Raw genomic sequence first — 23,275 nt, 5'->3', positions numbered from 1 at the left:
GGCGGGGGGACACCCTGAATTGGTTGCCAGCCAATCATCGCAGGGCACACAAAGACATACATACAAAGATATATATATATATATATATATATATATATATATATATATATATATATATATATATATATATATATATATATATATATATATATAGTCTCATACACAACTGAAATGTGACCTGTAGGTATATTGTGGTCATTGAAAAGATATTAAATAATATTTATGAAAAACACAGAAAAAGTATTGCAAGTTTCAATTAAGCCACAAGTAACCAACCTTGAGAGGAGACTCTGGTTCATCCAGGATGCACCTTTCATTTTGCATCTTCTGCATGGTTCCTGTAAAACTTGGATCCATGACCAGCATGTTGAGACTTGGAGCTCTATCCAATTTACAGTCGCTTTTTCTGGAGTCTGTGGTCCTGCACACCTCGTAATTGTACACGTGCGGGAGAGTCCCTGTCGCCAAAGTATCCGAGTATCTTGGAGGACAATATGGAATGACGGGCAGATTGGAGTGGTAGAGGACACGAGACTGTCTCCATCTGTACACTTTGACCGATATGATAAGCAGCAGGCAGGTGATGAAGAGAAAGGCGACCACCACCAGGGCCAAGACCAAGTAAAAAGTTAGCTGGTCATTGTACTCCTTGTCATTTATGCCTGAGTCAGTGAACTCTGCCAGTACTTGAGGGAAGCTGTCGGCCACTACCACATTCACAATGATCGTAGCTGAACGAGAGGGCTTCCCATTGTCCTCCACGATAACAGTCAGTCTTTGTTTGACAGCATCTTTGTCCGTCACTTGGCGGACAGTTCTGATTTCTCCATTGTGGAGGCCCACTTCAAACAGTGCCCTGTCGCTGGCTTTGTGCACTTTATAGGAGAGCCAGGCGTTCTGGCCAGAGTCCACGTCCACCGCCACCACTTTAGTCACCAGATAGCCCACATCGGCTGAACGAGGCACCATTTCTGCCAGCAGCGAGCCGCCCGTCACAACCGGGTACAGGACCTGAGGGGCGTTGTCGTTCTGGTCCTGGATCAGGATGCGAATGCTCACGTTGCTGCTGAGGGGAGGGGATCCTGCATCCTGCGCTCTGACTCGGAAATTGAACTCTTTCAGTTGCTCATAGTCAAAAGAACGCACTGCATGGATGACTCCACTATCTGCACTAACAGATACATATGAGGAGACTTGCACTCCGTTAAGAGTGGAATCCTCCAGGATGTATGAAAGACGAGCATTCTGGTTCCAGTCAGCATCACTTCCTTTTAGTGTGAAAACGGAAACACCGGGAGTGTTATTTTCTACAATGTATGCCTCATATGAGCTCCTCTCAAAGACAGGTGCGTTGTCATTCACATCTGAGATGCTTAACGTGAGAGTGACGCTGCTGGAGAGTGAGGGCATGCCCTCATCAAAGCACATCACTGTGATATTATATTCAGGTGCCCTTTCTCTGTCCAAATCAATCTCAGTAACCAAAGAATAAAATCCATTTAAAGACGTCTGTATTTTGAAGGGAGTGTGGTCATCTTTGAAACACTCAATTTTCCCATTATTTTCTGAGTCGAGATCACTCACACTTAACATTGCAATAACCGTATGAAGAGGCGAATTTTCTAATATGATATTTGACTTTGAAACAACATTGATGTTCGGGCTGTTGTCATTCATATCAATAATGTCAACCACCACCTTTGTAGAATCAGACAGACCTCCCTTGTCGACCACCTCCACATCCATTTGATAGGAAGTCGCTTTTTCATAATCAATGTCTCCTACCAGCGTGATCACACCAGTTTCCTGGTTAATATTAAACATATCAGACAGAATGCTCTTGCTTGGAGATATTAAATATAATAGTTCTCCATTTGAGCCAATGTCTTTATCAGAGGCACAAACAGTCGTCACGCTGGTGCCCTTGGGTGCATTTTCAAGTAGTTTTGCTCTATAAATACGCTTTTCAAAAGTGGGTGCGTTGTCATTGACATCCAACACATTAACAAATATCTGCATCGTGCCCGAAAGCTGTGGTTCACCCCCATCAATTGCAGTTAATAAAATCCTTATATAATCCTGCTTCTCTCGATCGAGAGGCTTCTGCAGCACCATTTCTACTTTTTTACTCCCATCAGCTTCATCCTCTATTTTTAATGCAAAGTTATCAGCGGGGGTAAGAGTGTATTTTTGTAATCCATATATTCCTATGTCCAAATCGATCGCTTTCTCTAAAATGAATTTAGATCCAATGACAGCCGACTCGCTTATTTCAATGCGCTTTTCAGCGTTGGTAAAGCTGGGCGAGTTGTCGTTTATGTCGACAATCTCCACCGTAACACGAAATAATTCCATTGGATTTTCCAGAATGATCTGGAAATGCAAAGCGCACGGCGAGCTCTCGCCACACAAAGCCTCCCTGTCTATCTGCTCTTTGATAACGAGGATTCCCCTTTCTTTATTCATGCCGATGTATTCCACACCGCGGCCGGTATACACCCGAGCCTTGCCCAAATTCAGCCTCTTGAGATCTAAACCTAAATCATGCGCAATATTTCCAACGAAAGAGTCTTTTGACATTTCTTCAGGGATAGAATAGCTGACCTGGCCAAGTGCACAGCGAAGGCACACAGCCGACAGGAACAACAGTACTTGCCGTCTCATTGTTTTCTCCGGGCGCTCGTTTTCTTTCATCAATTGAAGTCCAACATTCTTGAGTCCATAAATAAATGTGCTTCGAAAAAAGGCAGCACTCCAAAGCATTCTCGGTTAAATTCGGTCAAACCGTCAATACTCTGTTCGCGGCAGACGTGACTACGACGCAGTAGGCAGGGACAAAGAATAGAAGGGGGGAAAAATCTCATGCAGTCGTTACATTTCAACACGCATGCAAACAGCGCCGCTTTGGGACTAAAATGTCAAACTACAACAAGAAGGTAAAAATAACAAAATACTGTAAAACGAATGCCACCACAACCAACTAGAAATGAAGGAGCAAAAGCTAAATATGACAGAAAAAGCGAAAGTAAAGCTCGTATATGACAAAAGTAAAAAAGTGTACTTGAATTACCACACAGTTGTGATGAAAGCAATCGATTTGGTGTTCAATACATTGCGTCACAGAATGTGCGGTTAACGGGCAGCAGATCACTTTCAGCATATGGGCGCTGTCCATGGTTCTGAAAACAACTTGTTTGGATTTTGGCATTCGTCCGAGAGGCCCAACATGTGAAGAAAGTCACAGTTTTCTTCTCGGTTGAGGACAAACTATCACTATAGAAATATTGCATGCCATTTACGAATGTTGAGCTTTTTCAATAAAATAATGCATTCAGCCTGCAGGCATTGCATACATATTCATATTCTTATACTCGACACTTAAAAAAACGACCATTCATATCTGAATCACAGCAATTCGTCATTTGATAACATCAAATACTACAGGGTATCGGAAACATGTGCAGTAAATTTGTGGTCATCGACAGTATAATCATGCATTTAAGCCATTTCCTGCACAGATAAACATATTTTTGATTTTGAACAGCTCAGGTTAAATCAAGACACCAACCTCGACCGGGGAATCAGGTTCATCAAGGATGTTCTTCTCACTTAGTTTTTGCATGGTCGCTGCAAAACTGGGGCCTGTTGCCACAATGTTGTGGCTTGCCACTCTGTCCAATTTCCAGTCACTTTTTCGTGAGTCGGTGGACCTGCACACCTCATAATTGTACACGTGTGGGAGGGTTCCGGTCCCCAAAGTATCCGAGTAACGTGGTGGACAATATGGAATGACAGGCAGGCTGGAGTGGTAGAGGACACGAGACTGTCTCCACCGGTACATTTTGACTGATATGATCATCAGCAAGCAGGTGATGAAGAGGAAGGAGACCACTGCCAGGGCCAGGACTAAATAAAAAGTCAGCTGGTCATTGTACTCCTTGTCATTCATGCCCGAGTCAGTAAACTCTGCCAGCACTTGAGGGAAACTGTCGGCCACTGCCACATTGACCAAGACAGTAGCCGAACGAGAAGGCTGCCCATTGTCCTCCACGACAACAGTCAGTCTCTGTTTGACGGCATCTTTGTCAGTCACTTGGCGGACAGTTCGGATTTCTCCGTTGTGGAGGCCCACTTCAAACAGCGCCCTGTCGCTAGCTTTGTGCAATTTATAGGAGAGCCAGGCGTTCTGGCCAGAGTCCACATCCACCGCCACCACTTTAGTCACCAGGTAGCCCACATCAGCCGAACGAGGCACCATTTCGGCCAGCAGCGAGCTGCCCGTCACAACCGGGTACAGGACCTGAGGGGCGTTGTCGTTCTGGTCCTGGATCAGAATGCGAACGCTCACATTGGTGCTGAGGGGAGGGGAGCCGCCATCCTGAGCTCTGACTACCAAGTCCAGTTGTTTAATTTGTTCATAATCGAACGCTCGAATGGCACTGAGAACACCGGTTTCAGAATTCAGAGTAACAAAAGTCGAAACTGGACTGCCAGTGATCGGTGTGTCGTCCAAGAGGTAAGAGATTCTCGCGTTCTGATTCCAATCGGCGTCTCGGGCAGAGACAGCTAATATGGAAGTGCCAGGAGAATTATTTTCTGGGACATAAGCAGAATACAAATTTTGATTGAATAACGGTGCATTGTCATTCACGTCTGATATTTTAAGATGTAACTTAGTTGAGCTAGAAAGAGGAGGCATACCGAGATCAGTGGCTATAATTGTTATGTTATATTCTGAAAGAGATTCTCTATCGAAATATTGATCTGAAATCAAATTGTAATAACTTGTTAAAGAGGTTTCAAGTTTAAAAGGAAGTTTTCCATCTATGGAACATGCAATTTTCCCATTTCTGTCAGAGTCAACATCTTTTATGTTCAGAACTGCAATTGTTGTACCGGGAGGTGAATCCTCAGACAGAGGACTTGAAAAGGACATGATATTAATGACTGGCGCATTGTCATTGATGTCAATTACATCAAATATTACTTTACTGGTCCCAGTCAAACCACCTCGATCCTTAGCTTCTACTCTCACTTCAAACTGTCTATGTTTTTCATAATCTATTTGACCAGATACATCAATTGTGCCTGTTTTTTCATCAATATGAAACATATCTGCTGTAACCCCTTTCATTTTTGACAAACTGTAAGTGATTAGTCCATTTGAATCACGATCAGCGTCTGTCGCATTTACAGTAATTATACGAGTTCCCTTCATTGTGTTTTCCAGAACTGAGCTTTTGTATTCGGATTGAGTAAATATCGGCCGGTTGTCATTCACATCCAACACATTTATTTCTATATTTACGGTACCGGATCTCTGCGGTGTTCCTCCATCAACTGCCATTAATTTTAAAGACAAACGGCACTGTCGCTCTCTGTCGAGCGGCTTGTGCAGCACCATTTCAATATATTTACTGCCGTCTGGATTTGCATTCCGATTGAGGATAAAATTGTCATTTGCTGACAAAATGTAATTTTGTAATGCATTTTGACCCACATCTTGATCCTCTGCACTCGGGAGGGGAAACGGCACTCCGACAGCAGCAGATTCACTTATTTCAAATAGGAGAGCCTTATCATGAATTAAAAATATGGGAGCATGGTCGTTTATGTCCAAAACCTCAACAATAACCCTGTGCAGCTCAATCGGGTTTTCTAAAATGATCTCAAAGCTGAAACTGCATGGCGTCACATCTCCACAAAGCTGTTCTCGGTCGATTCTGTCACCGACGACCAGGAGCCCTTTGTCTGGCTTCAGCTCTGCGTACTGAATGTTTTCTCCCGTCACGATGCGGGCCCGCCCTGCGCTCATTCTTTTTAGAGTCAAACTCAGATCTTGTGCGACGTTACCAATCACGGAGCCTTTCTTCGTTTCCTCGGGAATGGAGTAACGAATCTGACCATCCACTACGGTAAACAGATAAAAAAGGAACACAAGTGATCCCATTTGCTGTTGTGGTCCACAAAACAATCGCCATGTCCGGCACACGTCGAGGAAGCACCTTCGACGCGCCATATTTGACACAAAAAAGAAATATTTGCTCCCAGCAAATTCAATCACAAATCAATTGTTAAAACATATCCGTTGGATAAAAAACAACCACAAAATAAACCCAAACGCTTTGAGAGACGCACTTGCTCTTCTGTGTCCTCAATCTCAAATGAAAAGAGCGAGGCGTTTCACTGCTTCGCAGTCAATCTGGAGTTGACTGAAGAGAAGAAAAACCTTACGTTGGCCAATAGCGTCCCTTAGAGTAGAAATCGTGAATGTCATGTCTACTTATTCAACCCTTGCACAATGAGCGTCGAATTTTACTGGAAGAACCCATAATCCAAACCTTTATCCAGCTCATGAATATTTTCCAACGAATGCAAAATGGAGACATCACATAATATATAACAAGAATAACCAAACACCAATTCATCATTTTGGATGTTGAATCAAGATTTCATTAGTCAAGATTACACTGCAAAATCGAATTGTGACTACAAAGAGGATTTACATCAGTATTTAGACTTGGATTTTGTTAATTGAATAACCTGAGGTGTTTTGTACTATCATCATCATCGGCGTCATCATCATGGTCAGCATCACCTATGTATTTCATTTGAAGATCTTAAGTATTTTCCCTTGAAGCCACGATGGAATAAAAAAAAAACTCGGATAAAACTGAAATGTAAAAGTACTCCTAAAAAAATAATATCATGAAATCGTTGATTTTTTTCAGTAATGCTGTTCAAAAAGTGAAAAACGGGCAATGCATCCATTCATTCAGCAGACTGATATTTGTTCATGGTTAATCCATTTTAGTTTAGAGAACTAAAAATGAAAAAAATCACGTTAGAATATTTGAATAATACTTTAGCCAGAAGGGTGCTTCTCATCAAGTGTTCATTTACACTAACTCCAGGGTGAGTATTGTGGCACCTGTGGCAAAAGATAAACGGTGGCATAGTTTTTTTCAAGACTTGGAATTTAACAATATATTTGACAAGATATGTCATTTGGTAATCATTTTGATGATGAGGTCAGTTCATGGGCCCGTTGTTCAAACCAAATTAATTCTACAAATCGTAGTCATGCATGGTCTGTTTAAAAAATGAATAGAAATACAAGATATGCAAAATTAATCAGTAATCCATCCACTTTTCCTCACGAGGGTCGCAGGGCATGTGAAAGCAAACCCAAGCTGACTTTAGACGATAAGTGGGGTACATCCTAAACTAGTTGCCAGCCAGTCCCATGGCACACAGAGACAAACAACAATTCGAGCACAGAAACAATCACATTTAGGGATTATTTCAAGTTATCCATCAACTATGCATGAACAAATGCATGACATAGATTAAAGTACTGATAACGTTATGATTTAAATGGTTGTGCCATGCAATGTATTCTGGTAATAATTTTAAAGTAATATATTTACTATGGATCATACTATAGTTCCAATGAATTAGAATCTTGAACAGTGAATATGCACGTTTAATTGAAGTTCATTGAAGGGAAAAGCCGAAAGGAAAAGAGGAAGAAGATTGAAATGTAACGGAGTTGAGGGGGTGGATTATTTTTTTGCAGTAAATTTCAAACCTAATTGAACTATGAATCAGTATTTTTATCAGCCAAAAATCAGTATCAGCAACGGTCTCAAAAATAAAATTGGCTGGGTGCTATAGTAAACAGTACTGTGGTTCCAATTAAAGAACAAAATGTGTTAAAAATTCAGTCAGGGAATAAAATTATGTGGTACAATTCTGGGTCTAAATTTATGGGCTGTGTTTTATGGGGGTTTGTGTTCTTCGCTTTGGTGGAATAGATGTATAATCAGAAAAAAATCGATTTTGCGTTTTCATTAACGCAATTACAAAGTCGGATAATATAAAAAAATAGACAACCTAATCAAAATGACAGTTGTGTGTTACTTTCAAAAGATAAACTTTTCAGTACTGTAAAAAGACTGAAGGTCAACAAATAGAAATTTAATGGAGAAATATTGAACTCACCATGGTGGACATCTGTGAACAGAGCCCTGATATTTGCTTGTTCTCTTGTAAAGTATTGGCCTCAACTCCATCCACATTCACTAAACTTTGACTCATGGCTTGCACATTCTTCATGTCACTTTTTCTGGAGTCGGTGGTCCTGCACACCTCGTAATTGTATACGTGCGGGAGGGTCCCTGTCCCCAAAGTATCAGAGTATCGTGGCGGATAATATGGAATGACGGGCAGGTTGGAGTGGTACATGACGCGAGACTGTTTCCACCGGTACACTTTGACCGATATGATTAGCATCATGCAGGTGATGAAGAGAAAGGAGACCACCGCCAGGGCCAAGACTAAATAAAAAGTCACCTGGTCGTTGTACTCCTTGTCGTTCATATTCAAGTCAGTGAACTCTCCCAGCACCTGAGGGAAGGTGTCAGCCACCGCCACGTTCACAATGACAGTAGCCGAACGGGAGGGCTGCCCGTTGTCCTCCACAACAACGGTCAGTCTTTGTTTGACGGCATCTTTGTCAGTCACTTGACGGACAGTTCGTATTTCTCCGTTGTGGAGGCCCACTTCAAACAGCGCCCTGTCGCTGGCTTTGTGCACTTTATAGGAGAGCCAGGCGTTCTGGCCAGAGTCCACGTCCACCGCCACCACTTTAGTCACCAAATAGCCCACATCGGCTGAGCGAGGCACCATTTCAGCCAGCAGCGAGCCACTTGTGACAACCGGGTACAGGACCTGAGGGGCGTTGTCATTCTGGTCCTGGATCAGGATGCGAACACTCACGTTGCTGCTGAGGGGAGGGGAGCCGCCATCCTGAGCTCTGACTCGGAAATGCAACTCTTTCAGCTGCTCGTAATCAAAAGAACGCACTGTATGGATGACTCCACTATCGGCACTAACGGACACAAATGAGGAGACTGGCACTCCGCTAACAGAAGAGTCCTCAAGGATGTACGAAACACGAGCATTCTGGTTCCAGTCAGCATCACGGGCTGTCAGTGTCAATATGGAAACACTTGGTGTGTTATTTTCCACAATATAGGCCTCATATGAGCTCCTCTCAAAGACCGGTGTGTTGTCATTCACATCTGATATGCTTAAGGTGAGAGTGACACTGCTGCAGAGGGAGGGCACGCCCTCATCAGAGCATGTCACTGTGATGTTATATTCTGCCGACCTTTCTCTGTCCAAGTTATTTTCTGTCACTAAACTAAAAAAGTTATTTTTGGAGATTTTCAAAACAAATGGAAAGTCTTCATTGATAAAACATTTGACATTTCCATTTTCTCCTGAATCTAAATCCTCGGTATTGAACATTGTAACAACTGTGTTGATTTCAACATCTTCTGATATTACATTTGATTTAGACATAATCTTAATTGCGGGCTTGTTGTCATTTATATCTTGAACATCAATAATTAACTTAGATGAATCGGTGAGCCCTCCATCATCACTTGCAAGTAAATGAATTTGAAAATGTCTTGACTTCTCGTAATCTATATTTCCAATTAATGAAACATGGCCGTTTTCTTTATTAATGTCAAATATGTTTCTCACGTTGTCTTGGGTGTTTGTTATTGAATAAGATATTTTCGAGTGTAAATCCCTGTCGGCGTCAGAGGCAGAAACGGTAGCCACAATTGTTCCCGCAGGTAAATTCTCAGTCACAGTAGCCTTATACGTCTGTTGTGTAAAAACGGGGGCATTATCGTTCGCGTCTAACACTGTAATGTGAATCAACATCGTTCCCGACATGCGCGGCTCTCCTCCATCTACAGCTGTTAACACGAGGGACAAATGTTCCGCTTTCTCTCTGTCTAAAGGCTTCTTTAAAACCATCTCGACATTTAGATTTCCATCTGCGTTATTTTGCCGTTTAATAGTAAAATGGTCTGCTGGTTTTAATTCATAATTATGAACGCCGTTAATTCCGACATCAAGATCTGCCGCCCTTCCGAGAACAAATTTTGCTCCGACGGTCGCTGACTCACTTATTTTAAAATCCATCTCGTTTTTTTCGAAAGTCGGCGCATTGTCATTTATATCCGTAATCTGCACTGTAACGCTGTAAAATTCCATGGGGTTCTCAAGAATTATTTCTAAATGCAGCGCACAAAGTGCGGTGTGTGAGCAAAGAGCCTCTCTGTCGATCCTCTCTTTCACGAGAAGGACCCCTTTCTCTCGGCTCAGCTCAACGTATTCTTCGTTTTTCCTGGAATAGATCTTTGCTTTGCCAGAAATCAGACGTCGAATTTCTAAACCTAAATCTTGCGCTATGTTTCCCACTAGAGACCCCCTGCCCATCTCCTCTGGAATGGAATAGCTTGCCTGGCTGGACACTGCGTTGATGGCGAGCAGAGACACAAACAGCAGCACTTGCCCATTCATTGTTCTTTTCGCTTCTCCTCATGCAGCAGAGCTCCTCAGTGTCTGTAGTCCACTTAAGAATGCCCCCTTTACATTCTAATGTCGAATACAATCCAATCTTCGTCAAATGTGATCGCTTTCAGGGCCAAATACGTCGACAATTTATTCCTTTATTTGATAAACACGCCAAATGATCCGGTCTCCTCCGTCGCCTTCCCCCTGTGTATCGTGCGAACGTTTGGCGGAGGCGCAGCTCCAATCCTCCTCCCAGTCATCAATTTTCTGGTCTACAGCGTCTCTAAGAGTCCATATTGAGACACTGCAGGGTGGAAATGGTTTAACAATTCCCCACAAAAATGACAGACGTGAAAAAGAGTCGGTCTGTCACATGTCATACCCAGACATGGGATTCCGAAATCTGGATTCGACAGGCTAAATAGCGATATTATTGCCTATTGCCAGGAAGTGGAAAATCTCAAATGCACTTCTTCTGAAAAGCAAATGAAAACGGCAATGGATTGATGCGCACACGGCACACAAAGTAAAAATATTTTAATAATGCACAGCGAGGCATTCACCCCACTCAAAGGTGTTAGACGTATGTCACAGTCCCTGTTAAGGACGACGAATTTAAATAGCAAAATGGTTGCAATATTATTACATCTGTCCTCCTGTTAATCGGATTTTGTATTTTGAAGGAACACGGAAAATGATTACGACGAAGGGAGGGGCGGTGAAATGCCTCTGAAGTTTTGATGTTTCGTAAAAGCTGTCATAGATTCGTACACCACAGAATTAAGAGTTTAAAATAGAGAGCCTGGTTAAAAGTGGCAAAAAATGGGAAATATTTGTGTTTATATTTCGATAAATTTATGTCTGTAATTAGAATATATGTTGGATTGATCGTATTTTCTATGAACGTAGATAAAATCAAGTCATTGCGTCATATATGTTTAATCTTCAAGCTCGTTGTTGTGTCCGGAGGAATGAGAGAGGAGAGTTGCTTTGTCAACGTGTTTATTGTGCCAACATGTTAGTCTACCTGCGGTCGTGACGTCACCGCTGCTTTTCGACCTGTCGCAACATTCTGTAGCAGTGTGACATATGCTACATTTACCCCTCCTCCCTGAAGGAACCAAAAACACTCTGTAACAAGGGAAACCGGGTAGACTGCCGGTTTCCTTGCTTAGCCGTGTGGGTTATTCTGCCACGCGATAGGCTAAGCACTGGCTAGGGTCTGAACATTCAAAATATGTGATAATTGTCCAAATTACCAAAGGGCAAAGGCGAACGTGAGCTAGCCGAGGCTCTGGCCCCATGGGCACGGCTGGTTCACCACGCTCTTCGAGGCGTCCCATCGGTGTTCTCTGATGTGTGACAGGACGTCAGTAGTCTTTGCCTGAGAAGTCGTTCGAGGGGGTCGGTGCCGCCACTCTCCTTAGGCGGCTGGCATGCCAACGCGACCCGTCAGCCAGACAGAAGGTGGTCGGTCCGAGTTGGGCGGTAATCTGGACTGGTGCTGTCCAGAATGAGTCCAAATTGTGAGAGCAGCTCGGCCGGCGAATGCGGACCCAGTCCGACACAGTCAGTGTGGGTTGCTTTGTCCGGCGCTTCTCGTTGGGCCCTCTGCTGGCTGAGGAAGAGTAGGGCAGGCCGTCTGCTTGGTTGGAGCTTTCTCCACCCCCGTTGGCCTGGGGGTGAATTGCGGCACCCGCATTGTCAGAGATAGAAAAGCCGAGTGCACAAAACAAGTCCAAGCCCAAGAGGTTGGCGCCATGACGGAATATTTGGAAGGTGAAGGGGGGGAGAGTCCTCGAGCCATAGCGCACTGTGAAGGTGGCAGTGCCCACCATACCAATCTGAGTTTGGCCATAGCCAAACAAGTCCTCAGCGTTGGCCTCGATCTGGAGATGAGGAAATAACCGTCGAACTGTGGACACGTTCAACAGTGACCTGGAGGCTGCAGTGTCGAGCAGGAGTGGTAAGCTCACTCATCCAGTTCCACTGTGCACCACTTGAATGGCTTGGCGCGCGAGCCGCCGCAGTGGATGGTGGTTCGCCTCAGCTGGTCTGGTGAGCGGCGTGGCGGGTATGTTGAAGTGGGAGCAGAGCGGCACATCCTGGCGAAGTGGTTCCTCCTTCCGCAGTGCTGGCATCTCTGTCCAATGGCTTTGCAAGTTGGCGCGCGTGTGGGGTGCCAGGCAGACCCACAGTTGACACAAGGTCTGTGTGTGTTGGCCCGTTGATGTCTGACGACATTTATCTCGGTACGGTCGTAGGTGAAGGTGGGAGCAGAGCGGCACATCCTTGCGAAATGATTCATCTTCCCGCAGCGTTGGCATCGTTGTCCGGTGGCTCTGCAAGTGGGCGCACGTGTGGGATGCGAGGCTGACCCACAGTTGGCACAAGGCGTGCGTGCATCGGCCCCTTGACGTCTGGCCACTTTTATCTCGGCACCGTCGTATGTAGCGGTGGAGTCGTAGGTGAAGGTGGCGTCTGGGAGTGGAGGGGTTGGAGCAACAATCTGTGCCAACGCGGGAGACTGTGAAGGTGTGGGTGGGTTCACGAACCGAGCCGTTAATTGTGCTGCGTTCTCCAATTGAAACGCCATTTCCACAGCCTTCGATAGTGGGAGGTCGTCAGGGGACAATAACAGTTTCTCCCGTAGTTTGGGATCAATCGTGTGCTCGGCGAGTTGATCCTTAATCATTTCCAAGCGGCCGAATTTACAGAGGCCCGCTAAACACCGCAAGTCGGCAACGTTGTGGAGTACCGACTCGCCTGTTCGTTGCCGTCGTTGACGGAAGGCAATCCGCCGGACAATCACGCCCTGAGGTGGGGCGAAATGTCGGGCCAATAAAGTGACACAATCCCCGTATGTCTGCGCGGGTCCAAGAGAGCGAAAAATGCGCTGCCCCTCACTACCTAAACTGTGTATTAGCATAGCCGTTCGGCGTGCTTCGCTTGCCTCGTTTAGTCCGGTCGCCGTCAGATATGACGTGAACGAGTCATACCAGCGGGACCACGGGACTGGTGGCTCACCGGGGAGCGCGAGAAACGAGGGGAGGGGAGCTGTGTAGAAGTCCATCTTCGTCGCCAATGTTGTGTCCGGAGGAATGAGAGAGGAGAGTTGCTTTGTCAACGAGTTTATTGTGCCACCATGTTAATCTACCTGCGGTCGTGACGTCACCGTTGCTTTTCGACCTGTCGCAACATTCTGTAGCAGTGTGACATATGCTACACTCGTGTGGTGTGCAAGGTTTATACGGCACAATAAAATGGAAACTTTCTACCACCTGGAATGCATTTTATTTCAAACGACGCTACACTCCTCTCCACCAATAAGAAATTACATATTGTTAAATATCAGGCAGCCACAGCTATTCCTCTTGAATCCCATTCAACAAAAATATATGTTTATTGCGCCCACAGCAACGACTGTACTCGTGGTCCAAACATTTTATTGATGTTTGAAAAAAATTGCAAAACTTTTAGGGGTTGTTTTCCATGAACTGACGATATATTTTTTCATCCTTTTTGAATGATTTCTGTCATGACATATATTCACAGAAGACAAATTAACATTTATTGTACACATTCCTTTGAAACACAGTACAAAGAAACGTGTTGAGTGCATGTATTGTCACTCTGTGATGTTTATTTGAGCAATCAATGAAATAAGACACAAAAACTGTATTAAAATCAAAGAAACCATGCAAGGATGGGAAGAGGATGCCAACTGGCATTGAGGGACATACGAACTCAGACTGGAACAGACACATACGGACTATGAGGCATGCCGCTCACCACAAATCCAACATGTTGAAACACAAGATGTATCAGCTAAATGACATCAAATGTGCAATGCGGTTGTAAGTGCTCCACAAATAGCAATGTGTCATCTTTTTATGTAATCTTCTCAAGAAAAAAATACATTTGTTTATTATTTGGGAGCAATTAAGGAAGCAGCCATACATCCATTTATGCAACCATATATCCATCCATCCAGCAATTCCACCATCCATTCATCCATCCATCTTCATTATTGTGCTTACACGTACTGTACTGATCGATTACTAATCAGTAATTTTTCAAACAAACTGTACAATGCTATTGGTAAACAAATAATGTAGCTTACCAGTGACAATGTGGATGTGTAAAACTCCTTTATGAGCATATGTACAAACACAAACAAACTCCAAATAGTCAGTATTCAGCTCATGTATTTCGTTTTTCTACTTTCATTCCTTTCATCACTTTGCTGCTGTGAAATGTAAATTTCTCTACTGTGAGACTAATAAAGGCATATCCAATCCAATCCAATCCAATCCAATTACGAAAAAGCATCACTCATCGGGTACACTCAAAATATGTCAAATTTAAAGATTAAATATATAAATCGTGGACAGAAATTTGACAGTATACGACAAATCTTATCTCCAGTGAAGTTGAAAATAATGATGCAACTTTAGTTGAAATCTACAGGGGCTAACAAACAAATTAGGCTAAAAGTTTAGGTCTCCGTGGTGCTGAATATCATGTTCTACTCAACTATATAAAAATAGGATTTTTAGTGAGCCAACTCATATAAAATGTAAACAAATATCTCTCCTTTGAAAATTTGCACATGGTGAAATTCAAGCAGTTGATTATGTAATCCTTGAGAAATTATAATCATGATGACAATGACATCATGCACCAACAGAAAAGACAGGCCAAATGACGATGTAAACTAACCTCAAGAGGAAAATCAGTTTCATCCAAGATGTTCTTTTCTATGTCCATCTTTTGCATGGTCCCAGTAAAGTGAGGGTCTATTGCCATCACGTTATGACTTGGAGCTCTGTCCAATTTGCAGTGACTTTTTTTTGAGTCAGTGGTCCTGCACACTTCATAATTGTACATGTGCGGGAGAGTCCCTGTCCCCAAAGTATCAGTGTATCTTGTTGGGTAATACGGAATGACAGGCAGGTTGGAGTGGTACAGGATGCGAGACTGTCTCCATCGGTACACTTTGACCGATATGATAAGCAGTAAGCAGGTGATGAAGAGGAAGGAGACCACTGCCAGAGCCAAGACTAAATAAAATGTCAGCTGGTCATTGTACTCCTTGTCATTCATGCCTGAGTCAGTGAACTCTGCCAGCACTTCAGGGAATCTGTCGGCCACTGCCACATTGACAATGACCGTGGCTGAGCGAGAGGGCTGCCCATTGTCATCCACGACAACAATCAGTCTTTGTTTGATGGCATCTTTGTCAGTCACTTGACGGACAGTTCGGATTTCTCCGTTGTGGAGGCCCACTTCAAACAGCGGCCTGTTGCTGGCTTTGTGCACTTTATAAGAGAGCCACGCGTTCTGGCCAGAGTCCACGTCCACTGCCACCACTTTAGTCACCAGATAGCCTACATCGGCCGAACGAGGCACCATTTCGGCTAGCAGCGAGCCGCCCGTCACAACCGGGTACAGGACCTGAGGGGCGTTGTCGTTCTGGTCTTGGATCAGGATACGGACACTCACGTTGCTGCTAAGAGGACGGGAGCCCCCATCCTGCGCTCTGACTCGGAGATTGAACTCTTTCAGATGCTCATAGTCAAAAGAACGCACTGCATGGATGACTCCACTCTCGGCACCAATGGATACATACGAGGAGACTAGCACTCCGTTAACAGATGATTCCTCCAGGATGTACGAAAGACGAGCATTCTGGTTACAGTCAGCATCACTGGCTGTCAGTGTAAAAATGGAAACACTGGGTGTGTTGTTTTCCACAATGTATGCCTCATATGAGCTCTTCTCAAAGACAGGTGCATTGTCATTCACATCTGAGATGACTAAGGTGAGAGTGACACTGCTGGAGAGGGAAGGCATCCCATCATCAGAGCATATCAGTGTGATGTTATACTCAGACGACCTCTCTCTGTCTAAATAATTATCTGTCACTAAGCTATAAAAATTATTTTCTGAGGTTTTGAGAGAAAATGGGATATTTTCATTGACAAAGCATTTTACAATTCCATTATGTCCTGAATCCAAATCTTCTGTATTGATAACAGTAACAACCGTATTTATTTCTGTATCCTCTGATATCATATTTGAGTTGGACATTATGCTAATTTCTGGTTTGTTGTCATTTACATCTTCAACATCGACAAGCAGCTTGGAAGAATCGGTAAGTCCACCAACATCACTCGCAAGCAGTTTGATTTGAAAGTGTTTTGATTTTTCAAAATCAATATTTCCAATTAATGAAACTTGACCATTGTCTTTATTTATGTCAAATATGTTTTTAATGTTATCTTGGGTGTTTGTTATTGAATATGATATTCTCGAGTTTAAATTTCCATCTGCATCAGAGGCAGAAACAGTTGCTACGACTGTTCCTGCAGGTGAATTCTCTGTCACAATAGCCTTGTACGTCTGCTCTGTAAAAATGGGGGCATTATCGTTCACGTCTAACACCGCAATGTGAATCAACATCGTTCCTGACATGCGCGGCTCTCCTCCATCTACAGCCGTTAACACGAGCGACAAATGCTCCGCGTTCTCTCTATCTAGAGACTTTTGCAAAACCATCTCTACATTTTTATTTCCATCTGCGCTATCCTGCATTTTAAGAGTGAAATGATCCGCCGGTTGTAATGCATAATTTTGAAGGTCGTTAATTCCGACATCAAGATCAAGAGCGCCATCAAGAACAAATTTAGCTCCGACAGTCGCCGACTCGCTTATTTTAAAATTCATCTCGTTTTTTTCAAATTTCGGTGCGTTGTCATTTATGTCCGTGATCTGCACAGTAACGCTGTAAAATTCGATAGGACTTTCCAAAATGATTCGGAAATGCAGGGCACAAAGGGCGGTGTGTGAGCAAAGAGCCTCTCGGTCGATTTTCTCTTTCACGAGGAGGACTCCTTTCTCTCGGCTCAGCTCAATGTATTCTTCATTATTCCTGGAATAGATCTTTGCTCTTCCGGAAATCAGACGTCGAATTTCGACACCTAAATCTTGCGCAATGTTTCCCACGAGAAATCCTCTGCTCATCTCTTCCGGAATGGAATAGCTTGCCTGACCATACGTCGCGTCGATGGCGAACAGAGACGCAAACAGCAGCACTTGCCCATTCATTGTTCTTTCCACTTCTCCACGGCGGCGTTCCTCTGTGTCTATATTCCACTCCAAAGAGCTTCTCCAATGTATATTGTTGAATACAATCCACTGACAATCGATGTAAATAGCTTTTAAAACCCAAAAATATCTATTTTTTGACAAGCACGTCAAATAATCCGTTCTCTTCTGTCGTGATCTCTTTTCTGGTCGACGGTCACGGATATGCAGCGCCAGTCCGCCTCCCAACCATCAACCATTCGGTCTACAGCGTCGCTAAGAGTCCATATTGCAACATTGCAGGTTGGAACAAAACGAATCTCTTTCTTACCCAGCATGACTTAAAAATAGAGAAATAAATATATTTACAGTACATTACGTGGGATGCATAATGACTTAAGATTGCTCACAAACATGGCATGTATCACAGTCACTCTATACCAATTTACAAACCCAAATCGATGTTTATCTAATAAGCATGTGCATGTTGAACAACAGTATTGTGAGATGTTTTCCCCCCTCAGTGCAACCATATCACTGATTTAAAAATATCAAAACACATTTTAACACATTTTGTAACTTTAACTGATTGTTTTCGTTCAGTGATCATAATTCATGTCAATGGTTGTAAATATTATTTTGAAACTACGTATTTATAAAGAAACACATGGCAAATGAGATATTTTTTAAAAACTGAAACAGAGGTGTAGACAGAGACAAAGTTTGTCTATTTTTCATTAAGAATAAAAATGTATAGATCTTATGCACTCAACTATGTGTGTTTAAAACCGACTAATTAAGAAATACATGTTTTTTTAGTGAAGGAATGTTTTCAATGGATACTGATTTGCTTGTATTGGAACAACACATTGGTGTTTACAACAAAATACCTGCATGAAAATCACTGAAAGGTTCAGTGAGTTGTGATTTTTGGAAGTGTGCTATGGTCAAGTTCTCAACAGAAATACATTTTGGAGGGGTGGGACCATTGAGAGACCCCGGCTCATGATGGCGGGCTTGGGTTATTTGCGGGTATGCAGCTCAAAAGAAGGACCACATGTCTAATTTTCAAACTGTATCTGGCAGGAGTGAATTAAGCAGCAGGGGATTCCAAGATTGAGAGCAAGTAAGTCATTTGCAACGAGTGCTGGCAGAAAAACTTGAAAAGAGTAAACTTTTACACTAAATACAATTCACAGTATTTGAAAGCAGCAACAACAGCAAACATCACATTTTATAGCACACATTAAAGCGTTATCTTGTACGCTCAAAAATTGTCACTGGAAAGGATAAATTGATGCTATAATCACCAGCATGCATACCAGCATTCAGGAGATACGTAGTTGCCAATAATTATTATTTTTTGTTAATTAAACATGTTCATAATTTCTAGAAGTGGCTCATCCACTCACTCTCCACCGCTTTTATGAAATTACTGCTCACTCACTGTTCGTGGATTTCATTTAGCCCCATGACTTAATTATCTTTAAGGTCAGTTGTGTACATTTGTGGCTGGATAGTATAAATGATTGTAACTAGAAGTTAAAAAGTAGCACCAAGGAAGCTTTGGTGTTTTACAATTACATCGTCATTTTTTTATTTATTTTTTTTGTGGTTAATGGGGATTTATCTGAAAATGAGGGGAATTCTTGCGTTGTGAAAATGAGCTTGAATTTTGGGAAAACATGACCGCCATGGCGGCACCTATGAAAAAAAGACGTTATACCACTGCCTACAACTTCTGCCACTAATGAGTAATTGGCAGTCATAAAACACGAGGGAATTTAATAATGTGGGATAAAATCTGCAACATCAAAGACAAAAAGATTGGTACTGAATACGTCTCATCTGTGAGCCCCATAATAAGATAAAATCTGAAATACTAAAATAATTTCAATATAACCCGAGAAAACAATAACATACAAACAGAGCCTAACTGCCAATCATGTGGTGTTTTAGGGTGGATATGTAGCGAGCATTTATCACAACACGCCCAAATGTTGTTTTTAATTTATTCTCTTTTATTTTACCATGTTGTGAAAAACGTACAATTTTTTAGGTAAATGAGGTCAAAAGTATGGTTCTCATGGCTCTATCCATAACCATCCAGTCTATGCATTTTCTGATTCATTGAGCATTTTTAAGGGCACGGGTATAATGCATTTACTGACTTTAAATCTCAAAAATTCATATAAGTGAACTGATTTCACTTCATTGGTCATCACATGCTGCATTACTAATAGTCATTAGTGAATATGAAAACAAATGTCCCTGAAAGGGCAGTACTTTTTTTTTCATGCCACTATTTAAAAAAAATGTAGTTAATAGATTTGATAAAATGAAATAAATGATATTAAAGGTAACTAAAATATGATCTTGACAACATTAACGTCATAAAGTAACAGAATACTCATATAAAGTAGTTTTCAATTACAATTCAAAATTTTCCACAGTGAACAACAGAATGAGTCCATTGGTAGCTCTCCATGGTGCTGAATCGCCACATCCCTTCCATTGCATAGAATTCTCGGTGAGCAATTTCAATCAACGAGAATTTAAACAAGGCGTCTCATTTAATGTTAACCCTCGATTGAAATCATAAGGGTATGTAGACAAAAGAGGAAATAGGTTCAACTAAAAAGATACAAAGAACTCAATGACAACGTTTGAAACTAACCTCGAGAGGGGAGTCAGGTTCATCTAGGATGTTCTTTTCCCTGAAACACTTCTGGATGGTCCCTGTTGAAGCATGGTCCATGACCGGCACATTATGACTTGGAGCTCTGTCCAATTTACAGTCACTTTTTCTAGAGTCAGTGGTCCTGCACACTTCATAATTGTACATGTGCGGGAAGGTCCCCGTCCCCAAAGTATCCGAGTAACGTGGTGGACAATACGGAATGACAGGCAGGTTGGAGTGGAACAGAATGCGAGACTGTCTCCACCGGTACACCTTGACCGATATGATAAGCAGCAAGCAGGTGATGAACAGGAAGGAGACAACCGCCAGCGACAAGACTAAATAAAAAGTCATCTGGTCATTATACTCCTTGTCGTGCATATTCAAGTCAGTGAACTCTGCCAGTACTTGAGGGAAGCTGTCGGCCAGTGCCACATTCACAATGACCGTAGCTGAACGAGAGGGCTGCCCGTTGTCCTCCACGACCACAGTAAGTCTTTGTTTGATAGCATCTTTGTCCGTCACTTGGCGGACAGTTCGGATTTCTCCGTTGTGGAGGCCCACTTCAAACAGCGCCCTGTTGCTGGATTTGTGCACTTTATAGGAAAGCCAGGCGTTCTGGCCAGAGTCCACATCCACGGCCACCACTTTAGTCACCAGATAGCCCACATCGGCCGAACGAGGAACCAATTCGGCCAGCAGCGAGCCACTCATCACAACCGGGTACAGGACCTGAGGGGCGTTGTCGTTCTGGTCCTGGATCAGAATGCAAACACTCACGTTGCTGCTCAGGGGAGGAGAGCCCCCATCTTGTGCTCTGACTACCACGTCCAGTTGTTTAATTTGTTCATAATCAAATGCTCGAATGGAACTGAGAACACCGGTTTCTGAATTCAAAGTAACAAAAGTCGAAACTGGACTGCCTGTGATCTGTGTGTCTTCCAAGAGATAAGAGATTCTCGCGTTCTGATTCCAATCGGCATCTCGGGCTGAGACAGCAAATATTAAAGTGGCAGGAGAATTATTTTCTGGGACATAAGCAGAATACAAATTTTGATTGAATAATGGTGCATTGTCATTCACGTCTGATATTTTAAGATGTAACTTGGTTAAGCTAGAAAGAGGAGGCGTACCGAGATCAGTGGCTGTAATTGTTATGTTATATTCTGAAACATATTCTCTGTCCAAATATTGATATGAAATCAAATTGTAATAATTTGTTAAAGAGGTTTCAAGTTTAAAAGGAAGTTTTCCATTGATGGAACATGCAATTTTCCCATTTCTGTCAGAGTCAACATCTTTTATGTTCAGAACTGCAATTGTTGTACCAGGAGGTGAATCCTCAGACAGAGGACTTGAAAATGACATGATATTAATGACTGGCGCATTGTCATTGATGTCAATAACATTAAATATGACTTTACTGGTCCCAGTCAAACCACCTTGATCCTTTGCTTCGACTCTTACTTCAATTTTTTTATGCTTTTCATAGTCTATTTGACCAGAGACGTAAATTGTGCCGGTGTTCTCATCAATATGAAACATATCTGCAGCACCACCTTTCATTTTTGACAAACTGTAAGTGATGCGTCCATTTGAATCACTATCGGCATCTACTGCATTTACAGTAATTATACGAGTTCCTTTCACTGTGTTCTCCATAACAGTAGCTTTATACACCGATTGGTTAAAGACAGGTTCGTTGTCATTTGCATCTAACACGTTAATTTCTATATTTACGGTACCGGATCTCTGCGGTGTTCCTCCATCGACTGCAATTAATTTTAAAGACAAACGGGGCCGACGCTCTCTGTCGAGCGGCTTGTGCAGCACCATTTCAACATATTTACTTCCGTCTGGATTTGCATTCTGATTTAGAATAAAATTGTCGTTGGCTGACAAGATGTAGTTTTGTAATGCGTTTTGCCCCACGTCATGATCCTCCGCACTTGGCAGAGGAAAACGCACACCAACAGCAGCAGATTCACTAATTTCAAATAAGAGAGATTTATCTCGAATCAGAAATACAGGAGCATGATCATTTATGTCCAAAACCTCAACAATTACCCCGTGAAGCTTGATTGGGTTTTCTAAAATGATCTCAAAGCTGAAGCTGCACGGCGTCACATCTCCGCAGAGCTGCTCGCGGTCAATTCTGTCACCGACAACCAGGAGCCCTTTGTCTGGCTTCAGCTCTGCGTACTTGATGCTTTCTCCCGTCACGATGCGTGCACGTCCGGAAATGAGTCTCCTAATGTCTAAACCGAGGTCCTGCGCCACGTTTCCGACCGTAGAGCCCCTTTTCATCTCCTCTGGAATTGAATAACGAATCTGACCACCTACAGCGGTAACAAAATGGAGCAGAAACATCATCGTTCCTATTTTTCGTCTCCACCCATAAAAAAAACATTTTTTGCAGGGGAAAGAGAGATGTTCTCCGTGTTTATCCATGGTGATAAAAAGAAAAATGACCACGTTATGGCGTAGTGATTGGTAAATAATATGTTCCCTGCTCACATCCACTTCCAAGAATGTATTGCGGGGATCCGTGGTAGTGTTTTTTGGTTTCACTAACAGCAAAAGGGAGAAAATCTCCAGTTTCTCGTCACAGAAGGGAGGACTGCATGACGACAACGCGCAGAAAATCATTCTCAAGCCAACAGCGTCTCTTAGAGTCTAAAACCGGTAAGAACGGGTGATACGCAGCAGAAAAATACGGACAGTCATCAACCATTCCCTGGGAATAATAAAGTGTCACTTTTGCGATGTATAAAAAAGATCTGCCGAAAATGCTGTGCAACAATCACGAACCAATACATGTTTTTCAATTCGAATAGGGTTAAATTAAGAATGTATTTGCGAACAATCAAAAATAACCAAATGACACAATACATATTTGAAATATATGGAAGTTTAACAGCAGGCCCTGAAGAACATGTACCCACTTTGGTATAATAACGATGACATCATAATAATGACAACAATAATAATAATTGTAATAATAAAGATAATAATAATGTTAATAATTGTAATAAGATTATTTTTATTCTTAATACAACAGTCCTAATTATTACTAATACAATAATAACATTATTATTATTATTATTATTATTAATAATAATATTA

At 42.5% G+C, this 23,275-nt stretch overlaps 2 protein-coding genes across 39 annotated transcripts in view; both read right to left on the bottom strand.

Annotated features, from left to right (window-relative positions):
• Positions 1 to 23,275, bottom strand: part of LOC148901447 (protocadherin gamma-A4-like) — a 204,888-nt gene that overhangs the window by 66,208 nt on the left and 115,405 nt on the right. For 2 of the 38 annotated variants that reach the window (XM_088986905.1, XM_088987070.1), the window contains exon 1: positions 15,103 to 17,527. The exons of 32 other annotated variants lie outside the window; for them this stretch is intronic. In XM_088986905.1, coding sequence (XP_088843031.1) covers positions 15,103 to 17,490 — 2,388 coding nt within the window. In that variant the 5' untranslated portion in view covers positions 17,491 to 17,527. Of the gene's footprint in view, positions 1 to 276; positions 2,805 to 3,568; positions 6,133 to 15,102; positions 17,528 to 20,146; positions 22,523 to 23,275 lie in introns of those variants that run through there. 4 more of the 38 variants (XM_088986977.1, XM_089023865.1, XM_089023840.1 and 1 more) reach the window with 4 other exon arrangements.
• On the bottom strand, positions 7,752 to 10,563 carry LOC148901450 (protocadherin gamma-A12-like). The gene is made up of 2 exons (XM_089016998.1): positions 10,055 to 10,563; positions 7,752 to 8,776 (listed from the first exon to the last, which is right to left on the bottom strand). The coding sequence occupies exons 1-2, from the start codon at positions 10,384 to 10,386 to the stop codon at positions 7,981 to 7,983; spliced, it is 1,128 nt and encodes a 375-aa protein (XP_088873124.1). The 5' UTR covers positions 10,387 to 10,563; the 3' UTR covers positions 7,752 to 7,980.

This window comes from Hippocampus bargibanti, linkage group LG02, assembly GCF_051943395.1.
Source record: "Hippocampus bargibanti isolate YZ-2025 linkage group LG02, ASM5194339v1, whole genome shotgun sequence".
Taxonomy (NCBI): Eukaryota; Metazoa; Chordata; class Actinopteri; order Syngnathiformes; family Syngnathidae; genus Hippocampus; species Hippocampus bargibanti.
Note: the sequence above shows the minus strand (reverse complement) of the source record. Positions and strands in the feature narration are given on the sequence as shown.